Raw genomic sequence first — 15,538 nt, forward strand, 5'->3', positions numbered from 1 at the left:
GAGTGAAGGGTTGTCTTATCCATAGGTGAGTGTCAGCCCATTGTCAAAGAACGGTGATGGATGATCAGTCCGATGTTGCTGTTGCCCTTCTCTCTGAGAGTGAAAGTTCCTGTGAATTTCTGTCAAGAATGTTAATAAAGATGGGACTGGAGCAAATGTTCCTTCACCACTCGGTTTCTTGAGCAGTGACTGGGAGAACCCATCCCTATGTCATTATCCATTTCATGCTTTGTTGCCATAATGGAGATTTAATTAGGTTGCTGTTGAATTAATTGCCTGCATGGTTTGCTTTTCCCAAGCAGAAATCTGGAAGACTTTAGCAAATCATGGAGGCTTGAATTTGCCTGATTTCCTGCAGAAAGTGGGGTCAATAGGTCTCAGACTGTAGACACACTCTTCAGGCAGGCAGCAGGGGGTTGGCTCTTAATGGCACTTGAGAGATGCTTAATTGCCTTTTTGAAATGTTTTTCTCAAATGAGAGGCTTGGTTCTCCCATCCATTAGTGTGTGTCTACAGGCTTTTCCCTCCTTCCATCATCCTTTCGTAGATGCAGGAGCAAAAACACCTCAAAAGTTGCCTTATTTTTCCTATGTTATAATCAGCAGGGGAGAATTTTCATGCCTTTCAGAAAAAGTAGTAAAAGTTGGAATTTAAGTAATGTACCTAAACCTCAAGTTTTTAAGAGAAAGCATCCTAATTTTTCAGACATGTGTGCACGTGCTTGCACATGTGCATTAATATTTTTTTCTGTAAGTACTTAAAATAGTCTTAGATGGTAGAAAAGGAATAATCATTTTTCAAGGATATTACAGCAAGTAATTTGTTAGGAGACTCTGTGTCCACAGAGAAAAAGTTGCTAGATAAACTTCAAGTGGGAGCCATTGATTTGGGTGGCAATGCTCACCCATAAGCAGTAAATACAGCATTGTCCGTACATTACCTGTTATTTCTTCTTGTAGGGCAGAAGCGTAAGATTTTCTTGGCACTCTGCTGAGTATGGTGTTAAACCTCTGGTTCAAGTACTAATGAAAGGAGGTTTCTGAAAGTTGTTTTAAGAAGCTGCTCAACATTACAAGGGTCGTTTAGGTAATAGCAGTCTCGGGGTGGGGGTTGTGTGGAAACAAGTCTGTAAAGCTTTAATGAGATGGATTATGCTCTGGTAACATTTAGATTGTGATTTGCTGTAGGAATTATTGAAGCTGGGGGAAAATCAGAGGGCTGTCCCCATCTGCCACCAGTCTTCTAGTAAAATTAGCAAAAGTTTGTATAAAAGCTTTAATTTTAGAAAAGGTAATAGTCTGAAAGCAGATTTGTTTCTGCACAGATCTGTAATGGATATATATTTTCTGAATTACTGAGTGTAGTCCTCTGCTGTCACAAGTAGCCATGTCCCTTTTATGAACCGAAGTTCCACATTATGATGTTATTTCTACATTATCCTATTACTCCTCTTGGGTAAAAACTAGAATTTCATGCTTTCCATTAGGAACCTCACAAACAGTTTATGCTGAATGCTACTTGTACCAGACTTGATAAAGTACGCGTAGCTGAAGACTAGTCCTTCTTGCCAGCTATTTTAGGAAGTTTGCGAAAGGGTGTCCCGCTAACAGATCCTTGCCTGGAACATACCCTTAGACCATTCTGGATTAAACTGTGTGCCAATGCTGGGCTTAACTTTCTCTTTTTCACCTCACATATTTATCCCCCCTTCAGTGTTGATGGGTTCAGAGAAGGAAATCATATTCAGATCATATTTTTTTTCCTCTTTGCCAAAATGGTCAAAATGTTATGATCTCTTTTAGTAAATAGGCTCTCTATTCTTCTCATCCTTGAAGTTATTCTAGAGGTGTCTAACCACTAAACATGAGGATGGTAATTGTTGGATGTATAAAGTAACACAAAGACTAAATAAGGAAACAGAAAATTGCAAACTTTTATTTCCTGCAAATATGAGCTGATAACTTTGAGTCTGTCAAACTTGCTTTCCTCCTGATACAAGCAGGCTTATGGTATGAGTTTAGCTGGAGATTCTCACAGTATTTTTGTAAACTGCTGGCAGTTACTAACCTCTTATGAGTGTTCATAGTTTTTACAGGCTAGGATTCAAGACTTTCCTGCAAAACAGCACCACTCAGTTTCTGCTTTCCCAACTCCCCTTTTCACCTCATCCCAAAAGGTCTTGTTTTTCCCTTTGCTTCTCTGTCCAACCCCTGCTTGGAACGTCAGCTGGAATGGAAAAGTTGAGACTGAAATGCCGGCGCTTTCATTCCTGTCAAATGGTCCCTTCACTGCTTCCTCCCCCACGTTGTCGGCTCCGAAGGAGGTTGGCACATTCAGTGAGAATTTAGTTGTCTGTCTCGTCTTTTGCCAGCTGAGCTGACTTCCTTATGCTGGCATTGTATTGAAGTTTGTATTGAAGTAAGACCTTTAAAGTCTTAAAAGGGATGCCCTAGTTAAAATTCACGAGGGGTAGTTAACTCTCTGAAATTCATCTTTGCATCTCATGCCTTTTTTTTTTTTAAATGAAATAGGTGGGTTTTTTCACCATTGAACAAACACAGTTTTGTGAAAGCTAGTACATTATTCCTTAGTGCCTGCTTTTGCCTTTTTTGCTTGAGTACACATTTTATGCCAGGTTTATGTTTTTGTTGCTTTGGTTTTGTTGTTGTTAACTCTCTCTCACTTCTGAAATTGTAGTGCTGATTAGGTTTATCTTTGTTTATTGAGTCCTGACTATAAATATAAATGTCTTGAAATAATGATTAGTAAATAAGACACGAGTCATGCTAGCTGGCTTCAAAATTCACTGTGGTTTTTGTTTTCTACAGATCTATCTGCCTCTTCCACTTTATTTTTGATGTAAAACCCCTCTTGTTTGCAATGTTACAGCTAGGCAAAAATGAAAACTGAATTAAGAAAGAGATTGGAATAAAAGTTTTGAGAAATGGCTGAAGTCCACTTTTGCCAGAATTGGAAAGTCAACCTGCCTGATCTGAGCAAATTCCAAATCCGATGGTTAGGTCCTGCCTACGTGAATTACTCCCTACTGTAATAATTAATCCCTACTGTGATAATTCATGTTAATTAAATTGTTTTCCTGTTCTCTTGTTTTCCTTCACAGAAATGGAGCAGTGTGAGCAACCCGCTCTTCCTTCCGCTGATCCCACCTCAGTCCCAAGGTTTCACAGCCATAGTTCTGACCTATGACCGGGTGGAGAGCCTGTTCCGAGTCATCACGGAGGTGTCTAAAGTGCCTAGTCTATCTAAATTGTTAGTTGTCTGGAACAACCAGAATAAGAATCCACCAGAAGGTAAGACCCCGTGGCAGGTGAAAACTGGGGGTAGCGTGCCTACTTGTACCTGTTACTGAATGGCCTCTCTTCTACTTCATTAATATGTCTTCAAAAATTATTTCATGGTTACTTTCAAAATAATAAATTTGGATATTTTTTTTTTGTGGCAATGTTTTTGAGAGTGAAATGAGAAAAGCCAAAGTAGATCCAAAGAAAAAAGCATACCAGTGGTTGTGCTTTTGAATCTTCTGAATCAAAGGTAACAGATGCAATAGTTATAGAACCATTTCTGTCCTTAACTTTATTTCGGGGAGTGGTAAGGAGACACCCATCTTTGATTTGTCAATGCTTGGTTTTATTTCTCTGTAGACAGTGTCACATCATAGTGAATACTACTTCTGCTAGGCTGTTTTCTAGGGCAAATGCGGTTCAAAGCAGCAAAATTGTTTGAATGCTTGGAGGTATAAAATAGGTTAATAGTTTGATTTATGAAAGGAAAACTTGGGACAATTTGGGTGTCTGAAGGCAGTTCCCACACCACCAGAATATCTTGTGAAAATGCTACAGCTATCCTAAGAAGATGAGACATACGTGCCTTTGTTTAAATGTTTCTGTTTCCAGCACATATGATACTGTGTCACCTTTTTAGTCTTTATGAATAAATCTGGTGAAGTCTACATGATATTTTAAATTTTTTTAATTCATGGTTATTGTAAAATGAGGGCACATTCACAGACCTTTTCCCAGATTATTTAAGCGTGTAGATTTTTGGAAGACGATTTGGTTTCAAAAGTATATTAATAACTCCAGCGTAAACTGAGTGCTGTAAAGCTCTGAATTAATTTGTTTAATTTTGAATATCTGAGGTGTGCTTTGCTGGCATGGGTATCTGCTGGCCTGGCATGCTGCTGTAGAGTATCCCCTCATGCTAGGACCTCAGTCTCAGGCTGCCCAGTCCTCACAGCTTACTGCCTGTGTTTCCAAACCCAAGATCCTAATCCCATGTTTCTCTGTCTCCTTCCATGTAACGCCACTACATGTGCCGTGGCTGCTCTGTCTCCCACTGGCTCCCTTTTTTCCTAGATCCGGGCTGTCTGCCTCACAAGACCATGCTGCTCTTACTCTTCTCCCAGGTCCTCAGCTGGAATCATAGGTCCTGGCATTGGTGAATTCCTTTACAGAATCACCATGGAGTAAATGGTGATGGCATTGCCCCACGTAAAGGAAGGTAGCTAGGCTTGGCCTGTGGTAATCCTCTGCAGTGCCAGACAGTGGCTCCAGCACTGCTCATTTTGTTTCCATGCTCATTGCTTCCTAGGATGAGCTGCTTCCAAGTTCCAAAAACTAATACTAAAATCCTGAGCATTGTTTTGGGCAATTAAAGCCTCCTCTTCTCATTCTTGATTAAATATTGTAGACATAGTAGCTGTAAATGAGTTTGTTTCCTATATGCTGTGTACATATGAATCTGTCATTCTTATCTGAAAAAGTGGTGATTTTGTGGGAGAAAAAATGTTGCCTTCTAGGAATGTATGTTCAAAAAACCGCTATAATTCGTGATACAGAACCTTGTGGATTCTTCTGTCTTCTTCAGCAAATGATGCGTGTTGTTAGGACTCCTTGCTTTGCAATTCTCTTTGCAGAGGCTTCAGCCGCTGCTCTTTTCCCTTCTTCCAAGGTAGCTATTCTGCACAGCAGCGAGAGACAATGTAAAAATTGATCCTTGACCACTTGTCTTGGTTTACCATCTTCTAAAAGCTTCTCAGAGCCAAGCTATTGCTACCATTCACTTGACTCATTTGCCATTTTGGCAACTTGCTCCAGCTTAAAGCAGAGTAGCTTCATTGTTTGCTTTAAAAAGTGTTTTGTAATACTGCTGTGCTAAACACCTCAAGTTTAGTAGTTTGTTAAATATTTTGCAGTCCTTTAGAGTGAGAAATGTTACATATAAATTGATGATAACTGGAATTTTTACAGTAAGAAGTTTTTTTTTCTAAAAGCAAAAATACTTAGTGTTATATTCAGTTATGGGAGCACTGAATGCGGGTGGATTTGACACAAATGGATTGTTTCCTTATTTCCCTTGAGTGAGTCTGAGAGCAAATAAATCATTAGAATGATCTTTTTTGCTAAATCACTCTAATAATCTTGCATTCAGAAATTCTTGAAAATTAAAGTCTGCTTAATTTTTTCCTGCTTCAATTACCAGTAAGTCATAAACTAGTTTCAAAACAAAACAAAAAATCCTTTGCCTGTAGAGCTTAAAATTGTGTATTTGAGAGCACAGTTGAAAGCAAGGCAGTTTTGCCCTTACATTAGCCTAAGCATTGCACTGAAGCAAATAACTATTTGTTTCTAGTGTCCCATGTCCCTTTATTACTGTTATAATCATTGTAATCTCTTGGCCTATGGCTAGAGAGAGGTCAGTTTGATTAAATTAACTTGTTTTATTCCAGATCCACGCAGGGCATTCCACTTGGCTCTTCAGCCAGTCTCTCGTTCAGTCTGTCTATTAGTGATCCTAATCCTTGGACTTCAAAGCCTCTGCTGTTTATAGCCTGTTAAAGCCAGGAAGTTTCTGATGGATTAGAGCAAGGAATGAGTTTGAAGTTTGTAATGTGCACCACTGTCACTGATAAAGTCTGGTTTATTACCCTACAGTAGTATCTGCACTTTTATGGCTATTTGCTTTTAATTGGTTATAGTAAAGCTGAGGCGCTTAACCTCCTAGAGCATCAAGTGCTCTATTCCCTGGTCCTTCCCATGAAAGGGACACGTTTCAGTACAGAAGCAAATCTTGGCTTTTTTCGCTGCAACCCTTTCTGTGTTTGTTTTGTTTTGCATGTGTAAGTGTGAGGGCTGGGTGAAGGACATCTGAATTGTCTTCCTTAGTGATTATGTGTGGTAAATTGAGAATTGGATTTAGATCTCCTGAGATGTAGCTGGCGTAGTGCCACACAAATATGACACGTGGCTGCTCTTTTCTTTCTTTCCTCTGTCAACACCGGGGAAGTATTATAATAGAAAATGACGTTGTTATCGAAGCAATATGGATTAGAAATAGAGCAAGTCTGTTCCTAGGAATGGCACGTTTTGAACTACATGCAAATTCTAAAATTAATGTTGGGTTTTGGGTTTCTTTTAAATGAATGCTTATGTACTTGTAATAATGCCTTTATGTAATGAAACACAGGACTTGAGGAAAACAGAATAAAAAGGAAATATTCTATTCTAAGTATTGTACAAAATTTAAGATGCTGAACCCCTCAACAAATGTGACATTCCATAAGATAAAAACCCTTTTCTGTTTGTTCTCAGCATTTAGTAAAACTTGAGTGAAAAGATGTATTTGTCAGCAAGATCTGAAAATGAATTAATGGTGACTTTTGTCAGACAATTGACAAGACTGAATTGTGGTCACTCTGCCAGCAGTGCTGCTGAGCATCCCTCAGTGCAGGTAAGAGGCTGTAGCTGATCTCGGCTGCTGCACTGTGGAATGGTGACAGGTATGCGGGGTGTGCAAAGCGCATGGAAAACAAACGCCTTGCAAATCTAGGCCTGTTGGGGGCAGATGCAGCTCTGATATGACTGACAAATTTTTTTGTCACTTTGGCTGATAATAAATAAAGTAAGCAGCTAGGAGGGCAGCTGGTTAATTGAACACCTGACTGGAAAGCTTTCACCCAAATAACATACGAAAGTATGAAGTTGGAGGAAAAAGTAGCTACATGTATATGGGCTAGAAATCAGTAGCCGTTTAAAAACTGTTTTTTCCCTTTGTCCTATGAGTTTGCAAGGACCACTCTTGTAACTTAAAGCGTTTGAGAGCTACGTGTGCAAGTCTGGGCTCATCACCCTGTGTTTCCTTTAGAATCAGTGAAAAGAAACAAGCACCTCCATTCAGCCTGCATTAGGGATTTATTTTAGAGTGAACTAAATCATGCCTCCAAAATAACCCTTTTTTCCTCCACTGAGTATGAAGGAAGCACAAGGTGACTAGTACAAGCTTAAATGAGTGATCTTTAGTCACCTAACTGTGTGCTCCGAGTTCCTACTTGTTTTGCCGTACTGGCACCTGAACATGGTGAAGGACACGTAGGCTGTCTCACAAGGTTCTTGAGAAATAAACAAAAATTAATGAGCACTAAAAGCCCCAATGTTTCAATTATTTTTCTTGGGCCAATAGTTGTTGTAGCTGGGACACTGACCAGACACAACTTCTGCCTGCTGAATGGGAGCAACACATCTCTTACTGTCACTCAGTTTCCATGCCTATAAAATGAATACAACAATATTGTCTTAGATAAAATGCTTTGAGTTTAAAACTGTTACCTAAGTAGCATTATTCATGGCATTATCATTAGGTAGATGTCGAGATTTCTAATGAGAAAGTTAGTGTCTACTTTGAAATCAAAGTAAAATATGAATATATTAAAATATAAATAATAAAGGAAGCTGCTTTTTATAGGTTTAATTTAATCTGAGTACCTTCAAAACATGTACAAATATGTATGTATCCTGGCTATATAGCCAGTAGGTTAGCTGGTTATTCCCATTTTACAGCTTTAGAAACTGGGGTACACCTCTGTGAAGTCTTCACCATCATTAAGTAATTCAATTTCAGGGCAAGGAAGAGACTCAAGAAGGTCCCGTGCTTTGGCCTTTATTTCACTTAGTTGAACACACTGCCTTCCCATACCTTCTATTTGAGAGCTATCATCGACATAGGTATGTGTAAAGGGACGGAAGCTTCACTGTGTTTTTTGAAGTCATTGCTGAATCTGTGGGCCAAAGTAGGAACGCTGTGCTTTAGGTGAGACTAGAAACCAAGGATCTACTCTTTTGCTTTTGAACTCAAAATATGAGCAGTGTCTTAGGAAAAAAATACAACTGCAACAGATGAATATATGAGCAACACAGATGTCTTCTGCAAATGTTTTGAAGGTTTCAGAGTGCTTATGGTAAAAATGTTGGATTTTACATGTGAAACAGCAGGGAGAAAATACCACATAATTTTAATCTGGAACCTTAAAGCTTTATTTTTCTGATCTTAAGTGCTCTCTGGATTTAGAGGATGTGATCTCTTCTCTGTGTCTTTGGCTGAGTTTTGCCTATATTCTCAGCCATACAGGGTATACAAGAAGCCTGTAAACCTAGCAGAGATGTCAGCAGGCCCATGACTGCATTTATAATAATAAAAAGATCAAAAGCTTTGAAGTATTATAGGAAAATGAGTTGTTTTTTTTCTCACTCACTCTGCATCCGTTAAACATTGTGGTCCAAGTGTTTGCTGCTGAGAATATTTGTGTAGACAGGATGTTGTTTCATTTTCTCCACCAGCCAAATACTTTTGCCCTTTCATTTGTATTTATCTAAATTGCTAGTTCTGAAATTCAAGAAAATAGTCTGTGATTGAAATTTCCACCGATGCTTCGTCACGTGTGTTTCAGACAATGGAAGAAATCATTTTGTCTACCACATAAATGGTATAAAAGTGTATAAATGCATTACTGTTAGTAAATACACAACAACCTACAAATTGTGTGTGGTAGCTTGATTCCTTTTTAGGTTCAATTTTATAAAAATGGAAAATATATTTTAAGGCATGCGTACTCTCTGTGTAGTTGTATTAGTAGTGGTTCCTGGAGCTAAGCTGCTGATAAACTTGGCATAAGATACAAACTGTAAGGTTTAGGGGTATTACTGCAATAATCATCCTTCTATTTCAATTTGATACCATTAATGGACATATTCATATAAAAAAATGGGGATAGGAATCTGTGTTTCCAATGGATTACTGTATCTTAAGAAAGCGTTAACTTTAAGAAAATAATAGCTTTTATAATAGCTATTTATAATAATAAAAAAATAATAGCTTTTAATAGTCAGCACTGTTAGGAATGTGGGGGTTTTTAAACTTCTCTTTAGGTTTTGAATTAATTTGGCTTCTTGGCTATGGACTTAGTGCCATTTTCCTTGATTAGCTATAGAACTAATTAATAATGGTTTTATTCTTCCATAAATCATCTTACGAACATTTTGCACTGTTATTTCCCGAGAAAGTCTAGAAATTTAGTGTAACAAACTCAGTTTCACAAAACTGGGCCCTGAATAATGTCTTGGAAACCAATATTCTATTTTGTTACATATAAGAGGAATTCTGTGCATTACTGTAGACCAATATGAAAATCGTAATGTAAGTAGAAGCACCTGTTTTGAACAGATAGTTCTAAGTTGAAGCAGTTGAAATGGCTTTTTCATTCAGCCATTATTGAAGGAATTCTGGTAATAAACAAATGTAACATATTTGATGTTGTTGTTCCTGACAGTTTTGTGAAATCTCAGATTCCAGCTAAGTTCTGCCATTTGGTCTTTGAGACTGAAAAAGTACTTGTTAGGCTTTCATCATCCGTGTTCATGGACTACTGTAGACCAATTAGAATAGCATCAAGTAAAAGATTTTATAAAAGATCAGGTATGAGAGTTGAGTGTGGTGTATGGGATCCTGCGCAACTGCAGGTACAGAGGAGAGTGTTTAGAGGTGTTTTCTGCCAGTTGCTATTGATTTTAGTCTACCTTGCACAACTTCAGGTTTTTCATTTTTACAATTCCAAGTGGGCTTCATGGAAGTTATGGGAAGCCTGAGCTTAATATGAATTAATAGTCTGATGCCAGGTTGTGGGGTCATGAGATATTCCTAGCTGTTGTTACTGAGGAAGTAAATGAGGAAGAGCATGTTTACATGAGCGTCTTTGAGTCATCAAAATGACATTATTTTAGCCAATAAGTGAATCTTATTTTAATTTGTCATATTGCTCTTAATACTGGCAAGCATTCAGTTTTTGCCATCAAGCGTACACTGTAGTTCCAGCTCCTCATTATCCTCACCTGCTGCTTCCAATTGCAAATGGAACAAACCATCTGCATTGAAGTATCACTTGCTATTTTTGAACTTGATACTACTTAGAATGGGTGTCCCAAGAATACTGGCTAGCCCTGTACAGCAGCTGTATTGACTCTCACTTTCCCTAGGTTGAATGTAGAAACTGGAAATGGATGATTAATAATTAGAGCAAATAACTTCCTATATAAAACGCTTCTGTCTGCTGGCTAGATAGATAATAACGCATCTGCTGCTAAATGACTCCTTCAGATGCTGTTAACTTCCCAGTTTCTGAGAAGCAAGGATATAGAGAGTGATGCTGTTTAACATGACGGTGCCATTTCTCTTTGAAAAGAGGTTGTACACTCCACAGAAATATTACTCTCTTCAGTGATCCCTCTTTTATGTATGATGTAACAGTTCATTTAGAGCTGAGAAAGAGGGCTGGATTTCAGACTGAGAATTCATTTTTATACATAAGCATTTTGCAAGCTTATGTTACTTACATTTTTGTTACAAACATCTGATGGCAAGCCTAAGGAGGTGTGAAAGAGAAAGGGTATTTTGATGAGAGAGGGTATTCCTTCAGGTTATAATGAAGTTGCCTCTCATGATTGTCCTCCCTTCTCTTCTTTATGTCTTTCATGTAATTCACTGGGAGCTGTAGCTGAGAAACACATGGGATGTGAGAGGATGGGAGTTTTTGCTGCGCTTCTGCATACTAATGTTTTAAATGGCAATGTAATTCTGGGACTTTTTTGATCCTGCAATTTGCAGAAATAATCTTGAAATCATGCTTGAAAAATTTGCTGTGAGATGGGGACATTCAGGACTTAACGGTGTGATTGCGGGTTGACCAGAAATACAGCCGTGTATGTGGTTGTGAGAGATTGCAAGCCCATTAGAAGTGGAAGCTGCATTTGGAAAAATTGGGAAAGTGCTGATTTTGTTTAGAAGACCACATGCTGTTTTCTGTGGGCAGCTCCTGCAATCAGTGCATCAGTAGTCCTAAATAGCCCAAAGTGCCAAGAACGCCCTAAGTCTTGTTGCCAAAGAGCAAGTGTGAGTGTTATTCAAACACTCTTCTCTCCTAATTATTTCAGTACGATGTGCAGTAGGAGTTTCCTGTCATTCCCTTCAGACTCCATATATACATAGACTTCTGTAGGCTCCCTTCTGTAGGCTCCAGAGCGCTTTATTTTCATATTTTACCTCTGTCTTCTGCTGCATCACAAGAAGTCCTCACTGGTTTTAAAAGAAGTAAGAATAATTCCTAGGCCAAACACCCATTTTTACTTTTGTATACATCAAAGTTCTTATGCCGTCTTGTAGGACTTCATCTGCCTTCTTGTCTTGGGCTTCTTTTGTCCTTGTCATACTCCGTTAAAGGATGCAGTGCCCTCTTACTGTAAGAATAAAGCATGTGCTTTTACCTTGGTTGTAATAAAGTCTACTAAACTGAGAATTTCCCCCATGTATGTTTTGCTAGTGTTGAGGTTTTTCATAAATTTCCAAAGAGCATCTGAAAATTCAGAGCATGGTATTACAGAAGTGGCAGACCCTGCCTCTGACTCCTCTAAGCCACATTCTTCCTATGTATAAAAAAGAAAAGTACAAGTACTCTTCTTCTGTGGTCTTTTAAGATAAATATAGACAGTTTTAACCTTCCTGATGGATTCAAAAACTTTGACTTCTGAAGTAGCTGTTGTCTTTTTTTTTATTGACTGTGTATTTCTTTTGGAGTTCCTGCGGTAGGGCTAGTTTTGAATACTTGGGTCTCTGAGTGGAGCTGTCATTTGCGATAGTCATTTTTGCCCAGGCTGCCAAAGTGGTTGCCCGTGTGTCATTGTGTCATGACATCTCCCATGCGCTTCCATCTGAGGCTGTAGATGAGCAACCTTCAGGATCAGATCAGCCTCTAGGCAGCAGGCAGTCTTATGCTTTCTTTCATTTTGCATGCTGCAGAGTAACTGGTACGCTAATGTCTTATTCAAAGTTTCTCCAAAATGGTAATCTTTTCTGTTCATTAATTTAAGTCCAAATTCAGAAACTATGTATTATGTTTCTCAAAGGACAGATTTTCTACAGTAACATATCTCTTTTTGAGAATTGGTCATTTTGAGAGACTTTCCAAGACTTTAGTAAATCATGTGGATTTAACAGGATTTACTCACATCTGAGATGCATGCTGATTATAATTAGATTACACCTTAATTTTTCATACACTTTTCATTACTTTTCTTCTGTTACCATATTTTTAAGCAAGTGGCATGTCTGTTATTAAGCCATCAAGCAGCTGATTTTCTAAAGAGCTAGAAGTTTAAAGTGTCCATGCTTGCTTACTTTTCTGAAGTATTATTTTTAAATCCTAGTGACTTTTCAGTTTCAATTTTTGTTTCAGTGTGTTTCTGCACTGAAATAAGATCTTTGTTGCAATTTGGTTATCTTTTTTTTTTTTTTTTTTTTTGCGTAGCAGACATGAAAGGAAGAAAAGTGTGAATAAGAGAGAACTTTACATGTATAAAACGTAAACTTTGGTACTTATAAATACAAATTTACAAATGCATACATACCTATGACAATTCTGATTGCTACTGGAACACTTGTGATGGTGGAGTCTTTTGGGGATCTAGCAGGCTGCTTAAAATAATTTGATACCGATATTGGGATTATAATTGGATAATTATAGGCAATTAGCCTAGGGTATTTAAGTAGCTTGCAAATGTTAAACAGTCTACAATCTTCATGAGGCCATGATATATGTCTTTGTGAGATACCTGTAGCTGTCTTATAAATATGATGTATGGTAAACCAGTAAGAAAGCAGTGAGTTGACTTGAAAATACTGATGTGCAATAAGTGGTTCCAGTCATTCAGTGTTACTGCCTTCTGAGGTTTGGATGACTAGTAAGTTGAAAATCTTGAAATTTCAGTGGTGTCTTACTGGAATCGTTGTTTCAGATTATGGTTCAAGCAGGGGATTTCAAAGACCTTACAATGCTGAGAATAAAATGAGCTCATTGCACCGGAATTGGAATCCATGGCTCTTGAACATTTTTGTTGTGGCCCCAAGGCACTTGCTGTATCTCCCCAGCTGCTGCCTGACTGTGACTTCCATTGGAGCCCATCAGTAGCATGGTTGAATCCTTTAGATGGGCTACTGATCAATATTATAAGCCACTGAAGTGTGCATCGGTGTTTGGGGTGATGTCTCTTGCCTTCTAGAGGAGAAGTGGTGAGTAAAACTGGACAAGACACCCAGCATACATGTCAAATATAGGCCATGGTCTATAAGACTACACAGATAAAGTTAGATTTTTACGGTCACTTTTTCAATCTCACAGTAAAAACCTAGAGGTAGGAAACGAAATACAAATGTTGCCAGTAAATACCAGCTATTTCTTCTGCTTTCTTTTGGCCACCCACGCATGCCAATCCTTCTTTCTCAAATACAGCTCCAAGAAAAACTGACTTTTGAAGACTCTTGGTGTGGTTTGGAAAGACAGCTTTGTTTTCCCAGTGAAGTAGTGTTTGCGCTCCTAGTGTCTTTAAGTAGTGTTTGGACTCCAGTGTCTTCAAGCAGTGTGCACCTCTGTGTTTTATTTAGGAGTGGTGTGTGAGTTGTTAAATCTGAGAGGCGTAGTGGCAGTGAGGATGTGGACACTCGTTCCTGGGAGCAAGTTTTCATGGAGGTTGAGGCAGAGGGATGGTAAGATCCTGTGGGTTGACCTGTAAGTCATGAGTCACCACATCACCTTTCTTTTCAATCCAGTGACTTCTATTGAAGTTGAGGGCATCTTCTACAATAATACACAGTCTTGGTCAAAGACATGATGCACAGAATTGGCTGCTGTCCTTGTTAACTTCCTCCAGAGGTTAACCACTGTTACTATTAAAAATGTCTGCCTTATTTATACTTTGAATTTGCCTGGCTTCAGATTCCAGTCATTGTTATTTGTTATGTCTTTCTTTAGTTGGTTGAAGATACGTGGCATTTTTCTTCCTGTGTAGATACTTGGACATGTTTATCAAATCCACTTTTCATTCCTTCCTTTAACAAGCTAAACAGATTGATCTCCAAGATCCACCATAAGGCATTTTCTCCTGCCCTCAAATAACTCAAGTGGTTCTTTCCTACATGATTTCCAGTGTTTTAACATGCTTTGAAAAATACAAACACCAGAATCAAACAGTATTTTAGCATCTGTCTGATTGTCTGCATACAGCGAGAATTGCCCTCCACTCCCCGCACCACATTTCTTACTACTTACCCATCCACATAATGCAAGAGTGACATTAATTCATTTTGCCCCAGCAGCATGCTGAGAACTAAGGTCCACTCTGCCCCCTTAATCCTTTTCAGCAGCTGTTTTTAGGGAGAAAGTTGCCTTGGCCCTAGTGTTTAACTGTGCGTCGAGTTGTGTCAGTCTGATTTTTCTTGAAATGCGCCTGGTTTACTAAGCAGTCCAGAGTGCTCTCAGTAACCTTATCGTCCTCAGTATTTTTCATGTCTCCAGGCTTTGTGTCACTTGCAAATTCCACTGGTAATTAAACTGATTCTTGATGAATTCATGCTTTTGGGACACGTTGTACTGTAATAATGTCTACTGTTAAGCGTTGTGCTAGGAAATGTATGTGCTTAAACATGTGCATTTAGAATTAATGTTTAGTATTCAGTCCTTAGTTGTGTTTCTTTTACCTTGGTGCCCTACGCCTGCAGTTATACTTTTGTAGGAATAGAGTAGGATTTTGAAAATTTTTGAATATATGCAAAAGCCTGCAGAAACTGTTAATGTGACATTTAAGGTGCTACATTTTAAATAGATGGCAAGAAATGGAAATCTAATCTCATTGTAGAGTGAATTGGATCTTGTTTTATATCTACACCTTCTTTTGTTACTAGTTAAAGTATCATTTGACTTGTGAATTTTCATGATTGTGTGCTCTATTCTACTTGTAAGGATGCTGTAGGGCACAAGTTAAGATGCGTTTGAATTTATGTAGCTTGATTTATTACTGTCACTTAGGATTTCGAGGATGAAAGAAATTACTCATACACAGAATCTACTCTTTAACTGTCAATAGCGATTAATGTTTTAGAGTATCTATATTTTTAATTGATATAATAAAATTTAGTTTTCTCAGCACATGATAGATCTAAAATTCTTTTTCAAATTCGTTATGACCCTAGACTTGCAGTCATTAATGGTATGCTGCTGCTTCAAATTCTTTTAAATAGTTGCAGTTGAATAAAATATCATTTCTTGCTGTATGGCCTAAACCAATACATAGTATTGCTGACTGTTGTTACGTGATTATTGCAGACTGCTCTTCTGGGCAAGCTGCCCCCCATATATAGCTGT

The 15,538-nt window shown here is 38.2% G+C and overlaps 1 protein-coding gene across 1 annotated transcript in view; it reads left to right on the forward strand.

Moving 5' to 3' along the window:
• The window catches only part of EXT2 (exostosin glycosyltransferase 2), a 77,507-nt gene that overhangs the window by 43,400 nt on the left and 18,569 nt on the right, over window positions 1-15,538 (forward strand). The window contains exon 9 of the mRNA XM_074584326.1: window positions 3,122-3,311. Coding sequence (XP_074440427.1) covers window positions 3,122-3,311 — 190 coding nt within the window. The remainder of the gene's footprint in view (window positions 1-3,121; window positions 3,312-15,538) is intronic.

The sequence above is a fragment of the Larus michahellis genome, chromosome 4 (genome assembly GCF_964199755.1).
Source record: "Larus michahellis chromosome 4, bLarMic1.1, whole genome shotgun sequence".
Taxonomy (NCBI): Eukaryota; Metazoa; Chordata; class Aves; order Charadriiformes; family Laridae; genus Larus; species Larus michahellis.